Source organism: Pseudoliparis swirei, chromosome 2 (genome assembly GCF_029220125.1).
Source record: "Pseudoliparis swirei isolate HS2019 ecotype Mariana Trench chromosome 2, NWPU_hadal_v1, whole genome shotgun sequence".
NCBI classification, from domain to species: Eukaryota; Metazoa; Chordata; class Actinopteri; order Perciformes; family Liparidae; genus Pseudoliparis; species Pseudoliparis swirei.
Genome location: NC_079389.1, coordinates 4,272,971 through 4,290,997, shown reverse-complemented (window position 1 = coordinate 4,290,997; position 18,027 = coordinate 4,272,971). Strand labels below are relative to the sequence as shown.

The 18,027-nt window shown below is 41.9% G+C and overlaps 1 protein-coding gene across 1 annotated transcript in view; it reads left to right on the top strand.

Moving 5' to 3' along the window:
• The first annotated feature begins 676 nt into the window (after positions 1 to 676).
• The window catches only part of col5a2a (collagen, type V, alpha 2a), a 43,460-nt gene continuing 26,109 nt past the window's right edge, over positions 677 to 18,027 (top strand). Inside the window, exons 1-6 of the mRNA XM_056426878.1 lie at positions 677 to 938; positions 16,327 to 16,554; positions 17,317 to 17,336; positions 17,449 to 17,481; positions 17,581 to 17,613; positions 17,841 to 17,894. Coding sequence (XP_056282853.1) covers positions 851 to 938; positions 16,327 to 16,554; positions 17,317 to 17,336; positions 17,449 to 17,481; positions 17,581 to 17,613; positions 17,841 to 17,894 — 456 coding nt within the window. The 5' untranslated portion in view covers positions 677 to 850. The remainder of the gene's footprint in view (positions 939 to 16,326; positions 16,555 to 17,316; positions 17,337 to 17,448; positions 17,482 to 17,580; positions 17,614 to 17,840; positions 17,895 to 18,027) is intronic.

Below are 18,027 nucleotides of genomic sequence, written 5' to 3'. Positions count from 1 at the left end.
ACGAGTCAAGAGGTGTTGACCCCTAGATTTGTTTCCTCTATATTTACACTCTGGAATCCCCATCATGACCACCTGTAGAGTCCTGACCACCCACAGGGACTGTCAGCCTCACTTCACATTGCTTTCCATCTCTCTTTCTGCACTTAAAACTGTTTGCTTCAATAACCAAACATGAGCGCCGGGCGATCACGCACGCTCCAATTTCCGGATTTCAATTCCCCATCAGAAAACGGTTTTGTTATAAACTCTATTCTTACTTTTAATTGCCCAGTAAAGAGTGCATCTGAGCTCAGTGTGTGTCTTGTTCGGTGCCACACAGACAGCAATTAAACTGCTCTTTCTTTACGATCTAGCTTAGGCGACCCACACACACACAAATAAAAAATGACACCTCCAAACAAATAAAGTCATTTTTTCTCTTATCTTTTTCTTCCCATCTTCCACCGTGAGTTGCAACTATCGCATCGAGAGATAGCCAGAAAAGAATAGGTGGAAAGAATGAGAACTTGTGAACATGGGTGTAGTTCTCCCACAGCCACATCAGCCCTGTGAGTGGATGGTTATGGGAGGGCTGACAAAAGGGGGAGGAAAATTAGGTCTGGCCAGCATTCTTCTCATTTAAAGCTGTAACTACACACACACACACACATACAGAGAAGAAGAAGAAAGAGAAAAAAAGTGCTCTCGCAGTCTGGGCTGGGTCTGCTTGCTGCTTACAAGGAGAGGCACTCTTGTCCTCATGGTGGTGCAGTGATAAACCTGAGTGATTTTCTACATTTTCTTTCTTTTCATCCTTTTTTTTTTCACTCCCTCGCACAAGGAAAAGCCTCATGTCTGTTTTATAGACACGATGGAGTCTGTGCATATAAGGACTTTTCTTTTTCTGGCGGTCTCCGTGGCTCAAGTCTTGCTTGTGAGGAGTCAAGATGGGAACAGTGGTAAGTGAACCCCCCTCTGCTGTGTATTTTAAACTCCCTGGTTGAGGACAATGTGTGAAGGTGGATGATGGTTCCCTTGATTCTAGTTTTTCAAATTCCATTTTTTTCTTCAGAAAGTCCTTCAAGTGTGCTTTTGATTAAATGGATGACGCATTTCATGCTAACTTTTTGAGTTCATCTCCTCCAGCCTGTGATGTGACTTCTCCCGGGACATGACCTCATGGAACATGTATGTTAGATCCCTGTTTGGGGGATGATTGAGACGCAACCTTGTGTGTTTATTGAAGACTATATAGCTTAAAGGAAGATTTAAAAGATACGAGAGCAGCTCTAATATGGATTATCTGCAATTTTTTAACAAGCCCCCCTCCCCCCTGGATGTCAGCTAACATCTGTCAGCGATTGCAAGTGATGTCACCATCAGGAGGAGGGAAATGAGCACCATTTTGAGTATTTTTTTGGTTGCATTTTACCCCCCTGCACTAGCTCTCCACATTGGAACATTCATGAAGTGTTTCCACGATTCTCTTCTTCCCCTCGAGACTCGCGTTGCACATCTGCAGAAAGCATTTCAGAACCGGAGCTCGGGCGCCTTTCCGAGGGGAACGGAGACCTCTGAGCGTTAATTCAGGCCAGATGTGAGGAGACATGAGAAAAAGGATGGGGGGGGGGAGGGCAGTCGGGTTCTCCAGGTCATTCTGTGTTCTGCGGGGGGGCGCCAGTGTCTTCCGACAGCTGGAACACCCGAGTGTTCTTGTTTTACTTGAACTGCCCCCTTCTATTTGTGTTTGATCTCTTGTGTCGTCACAGGGACCATGTTGTTCCCACACATGTGTCATCATGGGGAACGTGTTGCTCCCACACACGGCGCCATGGGGCCCCTGGTGGAGAGTAGAGTTATGGGGTCCAGCACAAACAGAGCAGTTTATTTTAAAGAAAATTCTTAAAGCTTTCCGTTCCCCTCTGGGTGATTCAAAGTTGTTCTTTTCATTGTGTCATTAACTGAAATGAGTCTTTAAGTTCAGTTTTACAGGAAGCGGAGACAGTCGGGCGATAGCGTGGCGCCACGTAGAGCGCCGCCCTGTGGCGAGTGCAACACAATGGCCTTGTGACACTTTAATTGTGCTGGAAAAAAAGTAGAAAAAAGACATTTCACATCAGGCGGGGAATAGAAAACGTGTGGTTGCATGTTTTGTGTGATGCATGTCCAAAGTTTTCAGAAGCTTTTGTCTTTGTTCAACGTGAAAACATGAACAGCGATCACTGCAGGCTTATTTTCCACGGAGTGGAGGTAGGTGAGGCCGCCGCCTTTTGACCAAATAAAAACAGTGGAAAAAGTTCATGGTGTTTTTTGTAGACTGAGGGAAAATGTGGTTCACAGGCGCGTTGAGACAATGCACATGTGTGGAAGGGGAGGCGGGGGAGGAGGGGGGGGGGCTATTCAAGGTTTGTTGGTATTCTATGTAATTGTTGTTAATGCGCAGATGTTTTTTCTTTAGTTGCCATCTTTACATTTCACTGAATAGAGGATACGCGAGAGACTCACTCTTCACCTCCGAAATGAAGAGTGTGTTAAGCCATAGCAGCGCCGGGATGGTTACGATTACCAGCGTTAAGCCATTTAATTGGGACTTTTATATGAAAAATAAAACTTCTAATTGAGTGAGGTTCCATGTTGATGCAACTACGTAATTGCAAGCAGTCTCACTCTCTCTGTAAACTATCAACTCCATTTTGAAAGTATCTTCTGAAGAGTAAGTCCTAGACTTATGTTGAGGGCATGGAGGTTATTGGAAAGATATCTGAGGGAAAGGGACTTTGTTGGAATTTGCACACAAAAAAAATCCAATATAGCGCTTTTGAAGACTGAAAACATGTTTAAAGCAAATGTTAATACATCCATATACGGCTTGAAAGTCACGTGGCACGGCCTGCACATGTGTGGAAAGAGATCAGAGAACTCATCGTTGGAAACGGTGAAGCCAGGACGGATTACCGGAGAGAACGTGTCGTACAAAAAAAACCCTGCGTCCTGTTTTTGGAAGAGACCGTTACGTTGTCAAATATTATTTAGGGTAAAAGTTTCTGGGAGGTGAAGATGGAAAAAAGGAAGATAAACGTCGATAGATCACTGACTCCTTTTACAACAAAAAAACAAGAGCCTGTACACACAGTGTGTGTGTGTGTGTGTGTGAACACTACCCCTCCCAGATACTAAAATAGCTGTAAAACATCTTCAAAGATGCCACTTAGCGCCTCACATCAAAGAGCATACAGACTGCATCTTTGTGAAACCAGTGGATTACATTCATGTCTCATCATAACCAGGCCTTTTCATACTCGTCACAGCCCCTCCCCCCCCACCAAAAAAAAATTCTAAATCAACTCAGGACGTATTTTTCTTCTTTTTCTTCCATTTCGGAGAGAAAAAATAGAAATCCGCTGCTCCTAATCGACAAAACCTACGTAAAGTTACCTCCCAAATTGGTTCCAGTTGCCGTTGCCACATCATTGCGATCACGTCAAACCGTGGGCCGTCTTCTCCCAGCGCTGAAATGTCCGAACAATGTGAACTCACCCAGGTCCGCAGCCGGGACTCGATTGGAAACACATGGCACATTTTTTAGCAATGACTTGATTAAACGCCTCTTTTCTTCCAGAGTTAAAGGAGGTCGGTCGGGGCTCGTACGTTGGGTGTCTTGAGGTACGCGAGGAAGGCAACGTTTTTTTACTATGTCGGGGGGGGGGGGGGGGGGGGACGACGACACCTGGGGACCTGGACCTAAAAGGTCTTCTTTGGTGGCACAGACGACGACGGAGCCGATAGACTTCCAATGCCGATGTAAGGACTTGGAAACTAAATAATATCACTCAGCAAATGGAGGCTTAGAGAATGTGTGTGTGTGTGTGTGTGTGTGTGTACGGGGAGGGGGGGGGATGATCCCTTCCAGATGTTGAAGTAGTCTGTTTGGCAGTATTCGGAAGAGATATAAAAAAAGAGAAGAAAACGTCTTAGCCTTGAGTTAGCATCGGGGAGGATGTCAACTGGCTGATGTAAGACATAACGTGTCAATATTTGCTTTTGGGGGGCTTGAGCATCGGGCCGGATGTGGGACTTACCGCCTGATGGTTTGCCCAAACAGTTACACCGAACACCCTCGGCAGGTTCATGTTAAAGTGACTATTTGTTCAAGAGCTATGCAATAATGTGTCCCCCCCCCCGACTGGGCTTCCTGGTCCTTGATTTGGCACTTAGTCACCAATCTGCCCTGTCATCCTGACAGCCTGCCCCTGTGGGTGGATGAGGGGGCGGCGGCTGAACACACAACAGGTTTGGATTCCCCTCGAGTGCCATATAAGTGTCTTATTTTTGTTATAATTAAGAATGTGCCAGAACTGCATACTAGTCATAGGACTCTTGCGTTGGCCACCGGGTTCAAATGTGATGTGATGTTGCTGAATGAATAACACAAACACCGGGTTGATACCCCATGCTGGCTGTATAGACTGAAGACCATCAATGTAGGGCCAAAAGAGGTTCTACTCTACTTTTTCCGTAGTTTGAGAAGAGGACCCTGATGATGTCATCAAGGTTCTCTGACGCTACAGACTTGGAATTTTGTATTTGTTCAGAAATGCCAATGGATGTGTGAGGATTGAAACAAGTGGGTCTGAAAGATAGATTATCCTGTTGCATCATGGGACATGTAGGCTCAAGGTTCAAAATTAATTGGAATGCATTAAGGTTCTTTTCTTTTTCTCAAAAGAAGTTCTACTCTACTTATTCCGAAGTTTGAGAAAAGGACCCCGATCATGTCATCAAGGTTCTCTCACAGAACAGACTTATACATTTTGCATTTGTACAAAAAAAAAATTCTTCAATGTTGACCATTCGTTGTCCCTCATTCATGTCCATCTCGATTATGCAAGTGCAGTACTAAGTTGTTAAATTTAATTTAATTGTTCATAAAAGTAGTGTTGATGTTACGATGATTTTAAGTAGTTTAGGCAAAACGATAGCTCTCTTCACCTTTTAAAAAGTATTACTCTCCAAAAGCCAGAGAAGCCAACACGGCCTTTGAGACAGCCGTACTGCCAGTGTTTCTACAGCTGGTTGTAGTTTCTCCAGAAGTTCAGGAGGTTTGTTTTCTGCCGTTTACCCTCTGTGTGTTGGCAGGTCTCAGTGTAATACAGCACTGTTTCAAAGGCTGATGTAATTGCTTTAAATCTTTAAATTTCACGAGGTGGTATGTCCCTTCTGGGTACCTTTCTCTCTGTGGTCCAGTGTCTCTGGCCAGGTGATGATTCAGCAAAATCAGATTAAAGTCGCTGTTGATTCTTTTTTTGTGTCAGTAGTCCTGTCACGATAACGACTTTTATTTAGTCATCTCTTGTCGTTTCCACATCCTTGAAGAAAATGGACTCTTGGAAATGCCCAATGCTTGCACAATGCCAAAGTCTCTTCATAATGATAATACTAACGGTGGTATTTCTTTCACCATGATGGCGACAATCCCTTGAATTAAGGTCAATTTAGAGGTCAGCAACAGATGATCAAGGTCATGTTCAAATAGACAGATAATAAGAGCTTAATAAGTTGCTTTAAAGTTACACAACACTTTTTTCTCCGATGTCATCCTTTGACATTGTGAGTCCTCTTCTGAAGCACTACTCGTTTAAATGCCACAAACATGGTGACCGTTGGCCATAATTGCAGGTTTTGGTCAGACCGAAATTCTAAGTTGTAGCTCGGTTGTGTACATTAGGGCTGCAGAGGGTGAACTAGTGGAGAAACACGGCCGACCAGACTTAACAGTGAGGCCAGAGTTACATTCAGGCTCTTAAAAAATGTGGTGAAATGCCACTTTTTTGGGTTCATGTTTGCATCCCTCTTGTAGTGGAGCAGAAAAACATTACATTTCTGCAGTGGGTTCAAAGTAATGACATTAGACTTGTAGTTACACAGTGTTTGACTTCATGTTCATTGTGTATGATGGATGCCTGGATTGGATTGGACCCCATATATTGGGCTTACCTCATGCACTCCCACATTTCAGTGTCAGATTAATGGAAAAAAAGTCTTACAACAGAGAGGATCCCTGAGAAATCATTATTACAAAGAATGTTCAACGGTACAGACTTAGCATCTCTCCAAGGGGCTCGTGTTCGGACAGGAAAAGAAATGTGAAGTTTCGTAGAGTTCCAGCACACATGGTGATGAACTTTACCGGGCGACAATGCCAGAACCTCGGCACAGGAGAAGATGTTCCTTGAAATCTCTCCCACTATTAAACTCAGTTTATTTGCAAAGCAGATGCATGAACCACAGAGATGATCCAGGAATGCTAAGAAGCAGTTCCTAGGTACCTTTTTTTGTATTGCATCATGGTCCGTTGCATCAAAATGGGCATTGCTCCTTCAGTTCTCCATATGACACACTCCATGATGAGAATGGTCCATTCTTCTCACACAAGGGGAGTCTGTGTCCGTATCTCTTGCCCGCTGTCTAGCCCAACGTCCAGTCAGGGTTTCCACCCAACAGAGCAGCTCTCACACAGAGCCGGACCAATGACATGTGGAAATGTCGGCTCGTAGCCGGTGACTCATGGCTACCGTTCAAGCCCCCCATGGGGCCATTTCACCAAAACGGGGGAAGGGATGGAGGGGCTTTTGGGAGTTAAAGGGGGCAAAAAGCTTGCGTAACATCGAGCGTCTTTTATAATGCTCTAACTTCAAATAGTTTACAGTTCATTAAAGAAAAGAAAAAATGGTCTTTTTAATTCTGCCAGCTTTAAATCCTACCGGTAGGAATTCAATCGAATTAACAGGAGTTTTCCTGCATATTAAACTTGTCATCGCCGTGTTAGAAGTGGGTCACGCCAGTCTTTATTTACACGAGTCAGATCTGTTAATTATAGGCGTCTAGTCTTGATTCCCATTGGCCCTCTGGTTCCTGAGCCTGGTATTCAGTGGGTTGAGCTTCAAACATAGGATAAGACCGGAAAGGAGGGAACTTCACTTCATCGTAACTTCATATCTATCATAAGAGGGGGGGGGGGGGGGGGAGAAAAGCCCAGGCAAGGCCCTCAGAGGGAGGAGGCGGGGTTGAAAGAGAAAGGAGGAGGACGATCAGGATAGAAGAAGAGGATTAAAGCTGGAATTTATAAAGGAGGAGAAAAGGGAGAGAGAGGGAAGAAAAAAAAACAAGAGCAAGAATGTGAAAGGGTGTGGAGGACGCTGCTGCGATGTTGTGAAGCCCAGAGGATCGTCTTACTCCAGACCACAGGAAGTCAAACTAAAAAAAATCTCCTCTGGAAAATAGCCTTCGTGGTCGTTCATGACCGTCGTGACTCCAAAAGATAAGACTTGAGAATACGCTCGGTACTTTTAAAGATGATGTTTGAAAATCTTTTGAGCGAGAATGTCTGCCTTCCACTTCTACCCTTGAGCAAGTCAAACGCCGGGGGCTCCCCTGAGTTAAGATGTGACGTGGACAAAAGGAAATGTAGACATGTTGAAAATGGGGTGGTTGGAGTCTCCTAGGAAGACGTTTCTGCTGCTGATGACACGTTGAATAAAGAATGCAACTGGTTGGAGAGAGAGAGAGAGAGAGAGAGACAGTCTCTCTCTCTCAAATGAATGGCCGTCCAGCTGCTGGTTGAATTCGTCATCATCATCATCAGGTCTCTCTCTCTCTCTCTCTCTCTCTCTCTCTCACTCTCTCTCTCTCTGTATATCTGCCTCCAGCATTGAATTTTTTTATTTTTATATTTGCAGGCTGCTTCAAACGTGAAGGAATTTATTTTCGTGATAATTTATGTTTGTGTCCCTCTGGGGGGCTGAGTGAGGTGTTGACCCCACCATCACCTTTTCACTGTGCTCACTTATATTTGACTAACCACAGATATCCCTGGCTACCGGCCAGCGGTCGCTCTTTAAATACTGAAGAGTCTGAAGTGACGATCAGCAGACGTTAAACAGCCGTTAGAATAATAACCCACGTCGTGTTAACGACTTTCCCCAAAGGACGGGCAGTCGACGTCAAGATTTTCCATCCCTGAGACGATGCCGGGCCGAGCGCGTCTCAAAGTGTCTCTGGGGGGAATCTTCGGCCTCGACATCTGCTCACCCGCTGTCTGCTTTCCAGATTCAGTCTGTGCTTCCACAAAAAAAGAGAAGAAAAAGTGGAAAAACCTTTTGTTGAGGCATTCACTCCCCTCACCATGTCTTTGTATTCCCTCAAAACCCCTTCAAACATACACAGCTTCAAGGGAAATAAGTCATTATTACATTTATTTATCATCATTAGAGTGTAAGGAACATTACATTAAGTTGACGGTGAGTTTTAGGCCTTTTTTTACCGGCTTTTTTAAGGGAGTTTGTCCCTTTAGTGGAACTTATGGGACTTTCTGGGTTAGAGCTCTGAAACATAAATAATGTCGAGCTTTTCACTTCGCAGTCCAAGTTGAAAATGTAAATATTTAGGGGATGAAACATCCTTTTGCCCCGGGGGGGGGGGGGGGGAGAGGTGCACATGCACGATGCAGCGCGGCGGCGTGGCCGATGGCCGGTTGCATCATTTCTCTGAGCTTTTAGAAAGGAACAAAACAAAAAATGGAAAAAGAAACAAGAGGAGTGTGTCGGAAAAGTCCAAAAAGGAGACAGTGTGCTTCGATAGGGACGAGGAGGAAGGGAAGGAAGGGAAGGAGGTCGGAGTGTTTGACGGGGATATGAAAAAAGCAGGAAACAGAGGCCCAGCTTTCTGATTTCTCTTTTTTTGAAGGCCTCTTGTTCGGCTTTAAGCCGCCGGTGTTGAGCGCGATGTTCCTCGGCTCACATTTTGCAGACGGTTCTTTTTTTCTTCTTCATGATTGAAGCCGCCGGTCCGGCCAGATGTTTTCTGAATCATCCCCGTGTTTCACCACGCACGTCATTTTTCTGAATTCATGTGGATCATGAGGTTTGTGCGATGAGAATCTGTGAGACCGCCGCCGCTCAGAGACGACTTTTAAAGTGACGGCGTCAGCAGTTTTCATCGGGTCTTTGGTTGGAAAGTAGCACGAATGGAAACTATTGGATTACAGTCACTGGACACTGTGTCTTTTGTCTGACATCATTATTTCATTTGCGGCAGATTTTTAAAGACTGAAACCTTAAAACCTCGAGGAGTCGATTCGAAAGGGTGTGAGCCTATTTACCGTTAGCATAGCAGAAGTATTACACAATAAAATATATTAATTTTTCTTCTTCTTTATTTCTCATTTGTATATTTAGTACATCATTATAAAGTACAGACATATTTGCTCTAAGCAGTTTTAATGACTGCTTAGAGCACTTCAACCACACGTTGTTGTTGTTGTTGTTGTTGTTTTGTCCGTTTTTTGTGTACATTGTCATTAGCTTTGAGGTGAATATGTTTAAAATCCATGCCGGGGGAGTAAGATAAAAGAAGAAAGGACAATTACAGAAGTTTAAAAAAAAAAGTTTCTTCATGTATGTAATTACCCAAAATGACCACTGGGAGCAGACTACTCGATTATTATAAGCTTTAAACATCATTTGCATTGAAACGACTCCGTTTACAGTGAATGTTTTATTCAACAGTTCTGATAACCGGTTGCTTTCATGTTCTATATTCTGAAGAGTTGAAAATTAAATTATGATTTTCGGTATCATCTGTATTTTTTTTCCCAAAGCTGTCGTAGTCGTGCTGAACTCTCAGTGGAACGTACGGTCCTGATAACGACCGCTACGTACCTCTGAAACAAGTTTGTTGCCATATTTTCTCCAGTCACATCGCCAGATATTATATTTAATTGTCATTGAATTGATTTTACGTCTTCATTGTGCTGAAAGGAACATTCCTGTGAGATCCCCGTTTATTCCCTCACATCTGGCTCTGTGCTCCGTTGATGTAAAACACCGGGCGCTCCGACCTCCTCTGTATATATTAGCGCTCCGCTCCCGTAAACTGGAATGTTTGACGTCACCCACTTTCCTTCATTTTGCTGCATACATACACTACCGTTCAAAAGTTTGGGGTCATCCAGACAATTTTGTGTCTTCCATGAAAACTCACTTTTATTTATCAAATGAATTGAAAATTGAATAGAAAATATAGTCAAGACATTGACAAGGTTAGAAATAATGATTAATATTTGAAGTATTAATTTTGTTCTTCAAACTTCAAGCTCAAAGGAAGGCCAGTTGTATAGCTTATATCACCAGCATAACTGTTTTCAGCTGTGCTAACATAATTGCACAAGGGTTTTCAAATCAGACATTAGTCTTCTAAGGCGATTAGCAAACACAATGTACCATTAGAACACTGGAGTGATAGTTGATGGAAATGGGCCTCTATACACCTATGGAGATATTTCATTACAAACCAGACGTTTCCACCTAGAATAGTCATTTACCACATTAACAATTTATAGTGTGTATTTTTGATTAATGTTATCTTTATTGAAAAAACAGTGCTTTTCTTTGAAAAATAAAGACATTTCTAAGTGACCCCAAACGTTTGAACGGTAGTGTACTTTTACTTCCAAAATGTCCAAATGTTAACCGGCATCGTGTTTTTTTTTTAACATGATATTTCAAGTGAGTGAAGATTATGATTGTCTGTCATAAGTAGCAGCAGCAGGGAAATGTGAATATATGGCCAAGCTCTGTATCCATATTTCATGACTCTGTAGTTTAATGTGGATACATGTCTCTTAAGTGGTCCTCATAAAGCACCTTTCAACAATGAGGACATTCAAAGTGCTTCACATGAAACTATTAAAAAGCATCAAAACATAATGTGAAAGAAAAGAAGACTTAAAATCAATTAGGAACATCTATTTAAACATTTAAAACAGACAAAAAGCAAGAAATAGAATATAAGTTTCAATGCAGTTTAAAAAGAAATGCAGGAGTGAGATGCAGCAATTGAGATATCCTTGACTCTTGTTCAATTAAAGACACATTTATAATAGAATAGTCTCAATAAAAGAAAAAGTCTTTATAACTGACAAAGTCTTCATAACTTAAAAAGTATTTATAACAGAAAAAGTCTTCATAGTTTAAAAGAACATCAGAGCGTTGATATAGAGAAAGAGAAAGAGGAGTAATGTCTTCCTGAGCTTGTTTTCCCCGTTAGCACCGTTAGCTGCTAGCCGCTGGCTCAGCCGTCGGCCATGTTGAGAGCCGTGTGGAGACAGAAGAGCTCTGGACCTGTGTTCCCCTTCTGTAGACGTTCAAGGTTTAACCCTCCTGTTACCTTTGGGTCAATTTGACCCCATTCAATGTTTAATGTCGGTGTTCTTTCGGGTCAATTTGACCCCAGGCTGTTTTCACTGTGTCAAACATATAAGAAATATCAACTTTTTTATATATTTAAAGGTCTATTTAGGTAGTCAACAAACAAACATAAAGTACCTCACACTTAAACTTGGAAAACAATATTAATTCTAATAATTTTCTGGAGGTTTTAATTGCTGGGGTCAAATTGACCCCGAGGGTAAAATATGTCAGTAAATGTAAAGGTAACAGGAGGGTTAAGAACTAGAACAAGAGGGAACGCTCCCTTGTTTAAACACACACACACGCACACACACATTTACATTCCACGTGTGTTATGATTACTGTGAAGTAGACGCCGTTTAGTAAACAACCTCCGAACGCGCCGAGTGTCTGAGACGGTATAGAAGTTAAATGCACTCAGAGAGACCAGAGAGAATCATCCAAGTATATCCCACCAGGTGACCTTTGACCCTGACCCTGGTGACCTTTGACCCTGACCTGACCTTGGTGAGCTTTGACCCTGACCTGACATTGGTGAGCGCCTCGAGAACATTCACAGTTGAGCCTCTTTTCTAACGCTCTCCAACTACAGTGAACAGAAGACCTCTGGCCCCGGCCGATTGGTCCATCTGGAAGAATCTCTCTTCCGGGTTTTGTCTACCCGTTGAAGGAAAAGCCCAGACGCAGGAAGCAGCAGCTGAAGCAGAGCAGCTGTAACTCATTCACATCTGGACCAGGAATCCGGTTCTAACCAGTCGGTCCACTGAGAAGGAGAACTAACGTCATGGAGGGAGATGTTCATGAAAATCAGGGGGTGTGGCCAGACGGGGGGGGGGGAGCTCCAGCGTTACGTGACTCATTGTTTCCATCAGGTCGTTTTCTAACTCTCTGCATGTTGTGAGTGTTTCCAGATTAGAAGAAAACACAACAACTATCTTCTTCTTCTTCTTCTTCTTCTTCTTCTCCTTTTCATCCTTTCTTCCTTCTTCTTCTTCCTTCCTTCTTCTTCTTCTCCTTTTCATCCTTTCTTCCTTCTTCTTCTTCCTTCCTTCTTCTTCTTCTGTCTTCTTCTCCTCCTCCTCCGCCTCCAGCTCCACCGTCTGAGGGAACGTTCCTTTACGTCGACGTTGCAGCTAAAGTTGTTTTATAGACGTCTGTGGAGAAGGAATTACCTGAGAGGAGAAGAGAAAGTGTAGGTCTATCTACTCCTCTTCTTCCTCTTCCTCCTCCTCCTCCTCCTTCTGTTCTCATGGTTTCTCCTGTGTTTTTATAAGAACGCTTCTCTTCCAGTAAATTTCAGCAGTTTGAAATTCAGGGAAATTAAATCTCCTCCCAGCTCTGTGGCCAGATGGCTCGGCCTGACCCCCCAGTGGCTCTTAACATCCTGAAAAGGCCCTGAAGTCACCTGGTGTCCTCACCTGGGTGACATCACGTTTGAGGCAACACGAACACGTGTTCTCCAGAACTCTAAGCCGAGTCTTAAATTCATCGAGCAGACGAGGAACACACACGCCTGTTCTCTGGAACCAAAAAGGGGAAAAAAATCAGGATTTATGGCCAAGTCACGAGTGAGGAGCGATGCTCCGAGTCTTCCAGCACGGACTGTTCTTCTTTTTGGAAAGGCCTCGTCTGAGGCGGGGAGGCGTCACCGGCTGAGTAGCCACAGGGAACAACGACGGCTGTAGAGGTGGAACTTTGGGTTGTTGTTTGTCCATCTTCTAAAATATGACCGGATGAAAGTTGCCAACACGGGGTCATTATGGCGGGTATAGTTTCTGAGTGTGTTCATATCATATTAGCATATATATATATATATATATCATATATATATATTATAAATATATATATAGATATATATCATATATCTATATATAAATGTATATATATATATATACATTTATATAATATATTTGAGCTATAACTGTCCCACGGTCAGACCACGACACCAGACTCCTAGGGTTATACTTGAAGTGTTTTCATAAGTATCTTTTTTAATTCATTGTATATATACATCTTGTCTTTTTTATACTATATTACAAGATTGCATTATGTATATGTACACTAGCGTTCTTACAGTGAGTATATAGATTTTATCATGAAAAATGAATACATTTAATAATCAAACTTTATGTGTTCGAGGTGTTATATTAATATTAAGGCGAGATTACATGCAATGTACCCATCAAATATAAATATATATATATATGTATATATGTGCATATATAGTGTTGCATATATATGTATATATATTTATACTTATATGTATATATTTCTTATACATAGAGATGTATATATGCATCTATATATATATATTTATATGTATACATATTTATATATTCTTTATATATATATATTTTAATAGCTGTATATGTATATTATATATATATGTATATATTAGTTTTTATATAAATACATATATATATATATTTATTAATATATATATATATATTTATATATATTTGATGGGTACATTGCATTTAATCTCGCCTTACAGTAATAATATATATACACATGTATATATGTGTTTTATATATATGTGTGTGTGTGTGTGTGTGTGTGTGTTTGTCAAATTTCAGCTCAGAGCTCTAGTCGTACTTGTACATCTTTCTCTGCAGTGTGTCTACATTCACAGTTTTGTCTGAGTATAAATATGTAAGTGAGACATGTTAAAACATGTTGTCTGTAACATAATACTTAAAAGGGGTGTATACCTTTCACGTGATTGGTCATTCACGTTATTTTGTAACCATGGCGACTTCTGGTTGAGTTGGACTGAAGTCCCATCAGGGGGCTTCTCCCTCTCCAAGACCTTTACCTGCAGGTCTGAGGCTCAGAGCCGCCCCCTGCTGTTCACATCAGGAACAGGTGAAGACCTGAGGGAGGGGGGCTCGGATACAGGAGCAAGAGGCCTTTCAAGGACTGTGTTAGAGAGAGAGAGGTCACGACCTTCACCGTCACCAGGTTCTGGAGGAGAACAATGCAACTAGCTGTTTTTACAGGAGATATTTCCAGCACTTTTGTACATATACAGTATATATATTTATATATATGTTGCGCTTATACATGTATATACATATATGCATATATGAACATATATATATATATATGTTGTGCTTATACATGTATATACATGTATGCATATATGCACATATATATATATATGCACAACAACGCTGGAAATATGTCCATATATTAGAATAAAAAAATTAAAAAGTAAAAAAGTATATATATATACACATATGTGTATATATGTGTATACATGTATATATTTATATATACATATATATATGTGTATGTATATATATATATGTGTATGTATATACATATATATATATGTGTATGTATATATATATATATAATTGTTTTAATTTAAAAAATTTAATTATTTGTGTTCTCTGGAGGTGAAGGAGCAGCTGTTGAACAATCACAACTTGAGATATCAGGATGGATCTAAATGGAGGTTCACGTTCTGGGTGAAGAACATGGGAGTTCTTCCTGGTTATCTCATATCTTAAAGCAACACTATGTAACTTTTCACTTTTGGCGCCCCCTTCAGGTTTTTAGGTATTTAGGTATCGATTTCAGTGTCGTAAATACCCAGTGACGATAGATGCAGCCTCGCATACACTTGTATTGAGTTGGGATCATGTGTTGTCCTGTATTATAATAATATTATTATTATTATTTGTACGTGTCACGGGTTATAAAAGGTGACGAGGGGGAGGTGGGGGATTCATACCAACGGGCGGGATCACTAATAGAAGACTGCGCAGGAACACTGTGAACTGGCCCAGCACCTACGGACTAGGGTGAAGGAGCGCGGGGATTGAACGCGGCGCCTCGCCAGGTCTCTGCCTGGTCGATCAGCTGTTTGCCGGCTTTTTGGGGGGGGGGGCGCGCGTGCAGTCATTTCCTTTTGTTTTGGGGGACTTCAAATGTGGAGTACGTGTGATCGAATACATTATTGTTGACAACACCAAAAAGCTACATAAAAAAAGCTACCCTTATACTGGAACTGCGAGCGTGGAGTGGCACTTTATGACATTGCGTAATCACTGCCAGAAAGCAGGTCGAGTACATCCGCCGGATGTACCGGGCGGCTCCAGAATCTTACATAGCGGAGTTATTTCCCCACAGACCCCCGATGGCAATAGCGGAGACGCAAATCGTCATATTAAAAGTCATTGTAGCGGCAATTTTTTTTTCAAGCTGTTATTTTAAGGTCCAAAAGTTACATAGTGTTGCTTTAACATGTTTGACACTATGTACACAATGTACACAACATGTGTGTCCTCGCCTGTCTGCAGTATTGGGGTTAATTGTCTCTGAAAAAATCATTTGATAAACACACACGTTTATAAACATGAACGTCCACTTGCTTTTTGAGAGTTGATGAACTCACGGTGTTGAACTTACAGTGTTGAACTCACATGTTGATGAACTCCCAGTCTTGAACTCATGGTGTTGAACTCTCGGTGTTGATGAACTCACGGTGTTGAACTCACAGTGTTGATGAACTCACGGTGTTGAACTCACGGTGTTGATGAACTCACGGTGTTGATAAACTCACGGTGTTGAACTCACAGTGTTGATGAACTCACGGTGTTGATGAACTCACGGTGTTGAACTTACAGTGTTGAACTCACAGTGTTGATGAACTCACGGTGTTGATGAACTCACAGTGTTGAACTCACGGTGTTGATGAACTCACAGTGTTGAACTCACGGTGTTGATGAACTCACGGTGTTGAACTTACGGTCTTGAAGAACTCACATTGTTGATGAACTCACATTGTTGATGAACTCCCGGTGTTGATGAACTCACGGTGTTGAACTCACATTGTTGATGAACTCACATTGTTGATGAACTCACGGTGTTGATGAACTCCCGTTGTTGATGAACTCCCGGTGTTGATGAACTCACGGTGTTGAACTCACGGTGTTGATGAACTCACATTGTTGTTGAACTCACGGTGTTGAACTCACGGTGTTGAACTTACAGTCTTGAAGAACTCACATTGTTGATGATCTCACATTGTTGATGAACTCCCGGTGTTGAACTCACGGTGTTGTTGAACTCACGGTGACCTCTGACCCTTCAGGAGACGACATGAGCTGCACGGCGGACAGCCAGGTGTACACCAACAGGGACATCTGGAAGCCGGAGCCGTGCCGGATCTGCGTGTGTGACAACGGGCAGGTCCTCTGCGACGAGATCCAGTGCGACGAGCTGACCAACTGCGAGAAGATGGTCATCCCCGACGGAGAGTGCTGCCCGGTGTGTCAGTCCAACCCGTCGACCGGCAGAGGCGGACAGGAGACGTTCGGAGGTGAGAGGCTCTCTGGAGGTTGACCGGTGGAGAAGGAAACAATGTGTTTGGGTGTTTTTTATTTTGATGTTTTCTACCTTATACTGTAGGTGAAGGGCACAATTATATTACAAAAAATATTCAATAATATATAATAAATATCGACATATATATAGACATATATATGTCTATATACTGTATATAAATATATATATTTATATCTATCCGTCTAAACATATATATAAATATATCCATATAAATATATTATTCTAAATATATGTATATATACATTTAAATATGTATATAAAGTGTATATATATGTTTCTATATACATATATATAAATACATACTTATATATAATACATGTATATATATATATGAATATATTTCTATGTGTGTATATATATATTTATATATATATACACATATATATACACATATATATATAGAGAGAAAACTATATATATAGACACATATATATATATATATATATACTGAATATACCTAATACAGAAAACAGGAGAAAAAAAATCACATTTGGAATCAACAATGATATCATAACATGAAATTAGATTTTCACAGGTAAAATGTTCCGTTTATCAGAAACAATCAACCAATGACTGCCGTTAACAAGCAGTTACTTACTTTCCCTCCCCGGCATGACCCACGATTCTTCTTCAGACGTTTCATCCCAATTATTCTTTTCATTCATATTCCTGACGTTCATATTTCACTGTGGGTTTAACACATAACGTGACGCCCTGTGTCTTCTCCTCGTTGCAGGTGGAGAGAGGATCTACAAGGTGGGCCACAGTTCTGACACGTTGCTACTTCAACACATCTATATGTTTACTTCTGTAATCATCATCCTAGAGTCTGACTTTGACATGCGTTGTTGTTCATCTGTGTGTTCAGGGTCCGAAGGGAGAACCCGGAGAGGTCCCTCTTGTGAGTGTTTACTAAATATAAACACACCTGCAGCATTTGGCACAAAAAAACATCATCTGAATACAGGTTATATATTTAATATCTCCCCCCCCCCTGCAGGTCACCGGTATCAGAGGCCACCCTGGACCCATGGTGAGCGCCTCAGAAATGATTTCAACTACCTGAACTGACACTAGATGGCATGAGAGCACCTCCTGCATCACGTCCCCTCACATGGACCTGTGCACAGCGGTCCTCTGGCGGTCTGGGTCACTGTGACTTTAAGTGACCCTGTGACCCCGTGACCCCTGTTGTTGTCATGTGAAGATAATAGAGGGACTCCCAGGACTCTCATTGGTTCTCTCTGTTTGTTCCAACAGGGGCCACCCGGCTATCCAGGAGACAGAGGATCCAGAGGAAACAAAGGAAGACCTGTACGTCACACACACACATACACACACACACACACACACACACACACACACACACACACACACAGTTATTCCTCTGAATATAGAACCATTGTAGTTCTGTGTCTCAGTCGGGTTGAATAGCTCGAGGCTTCAT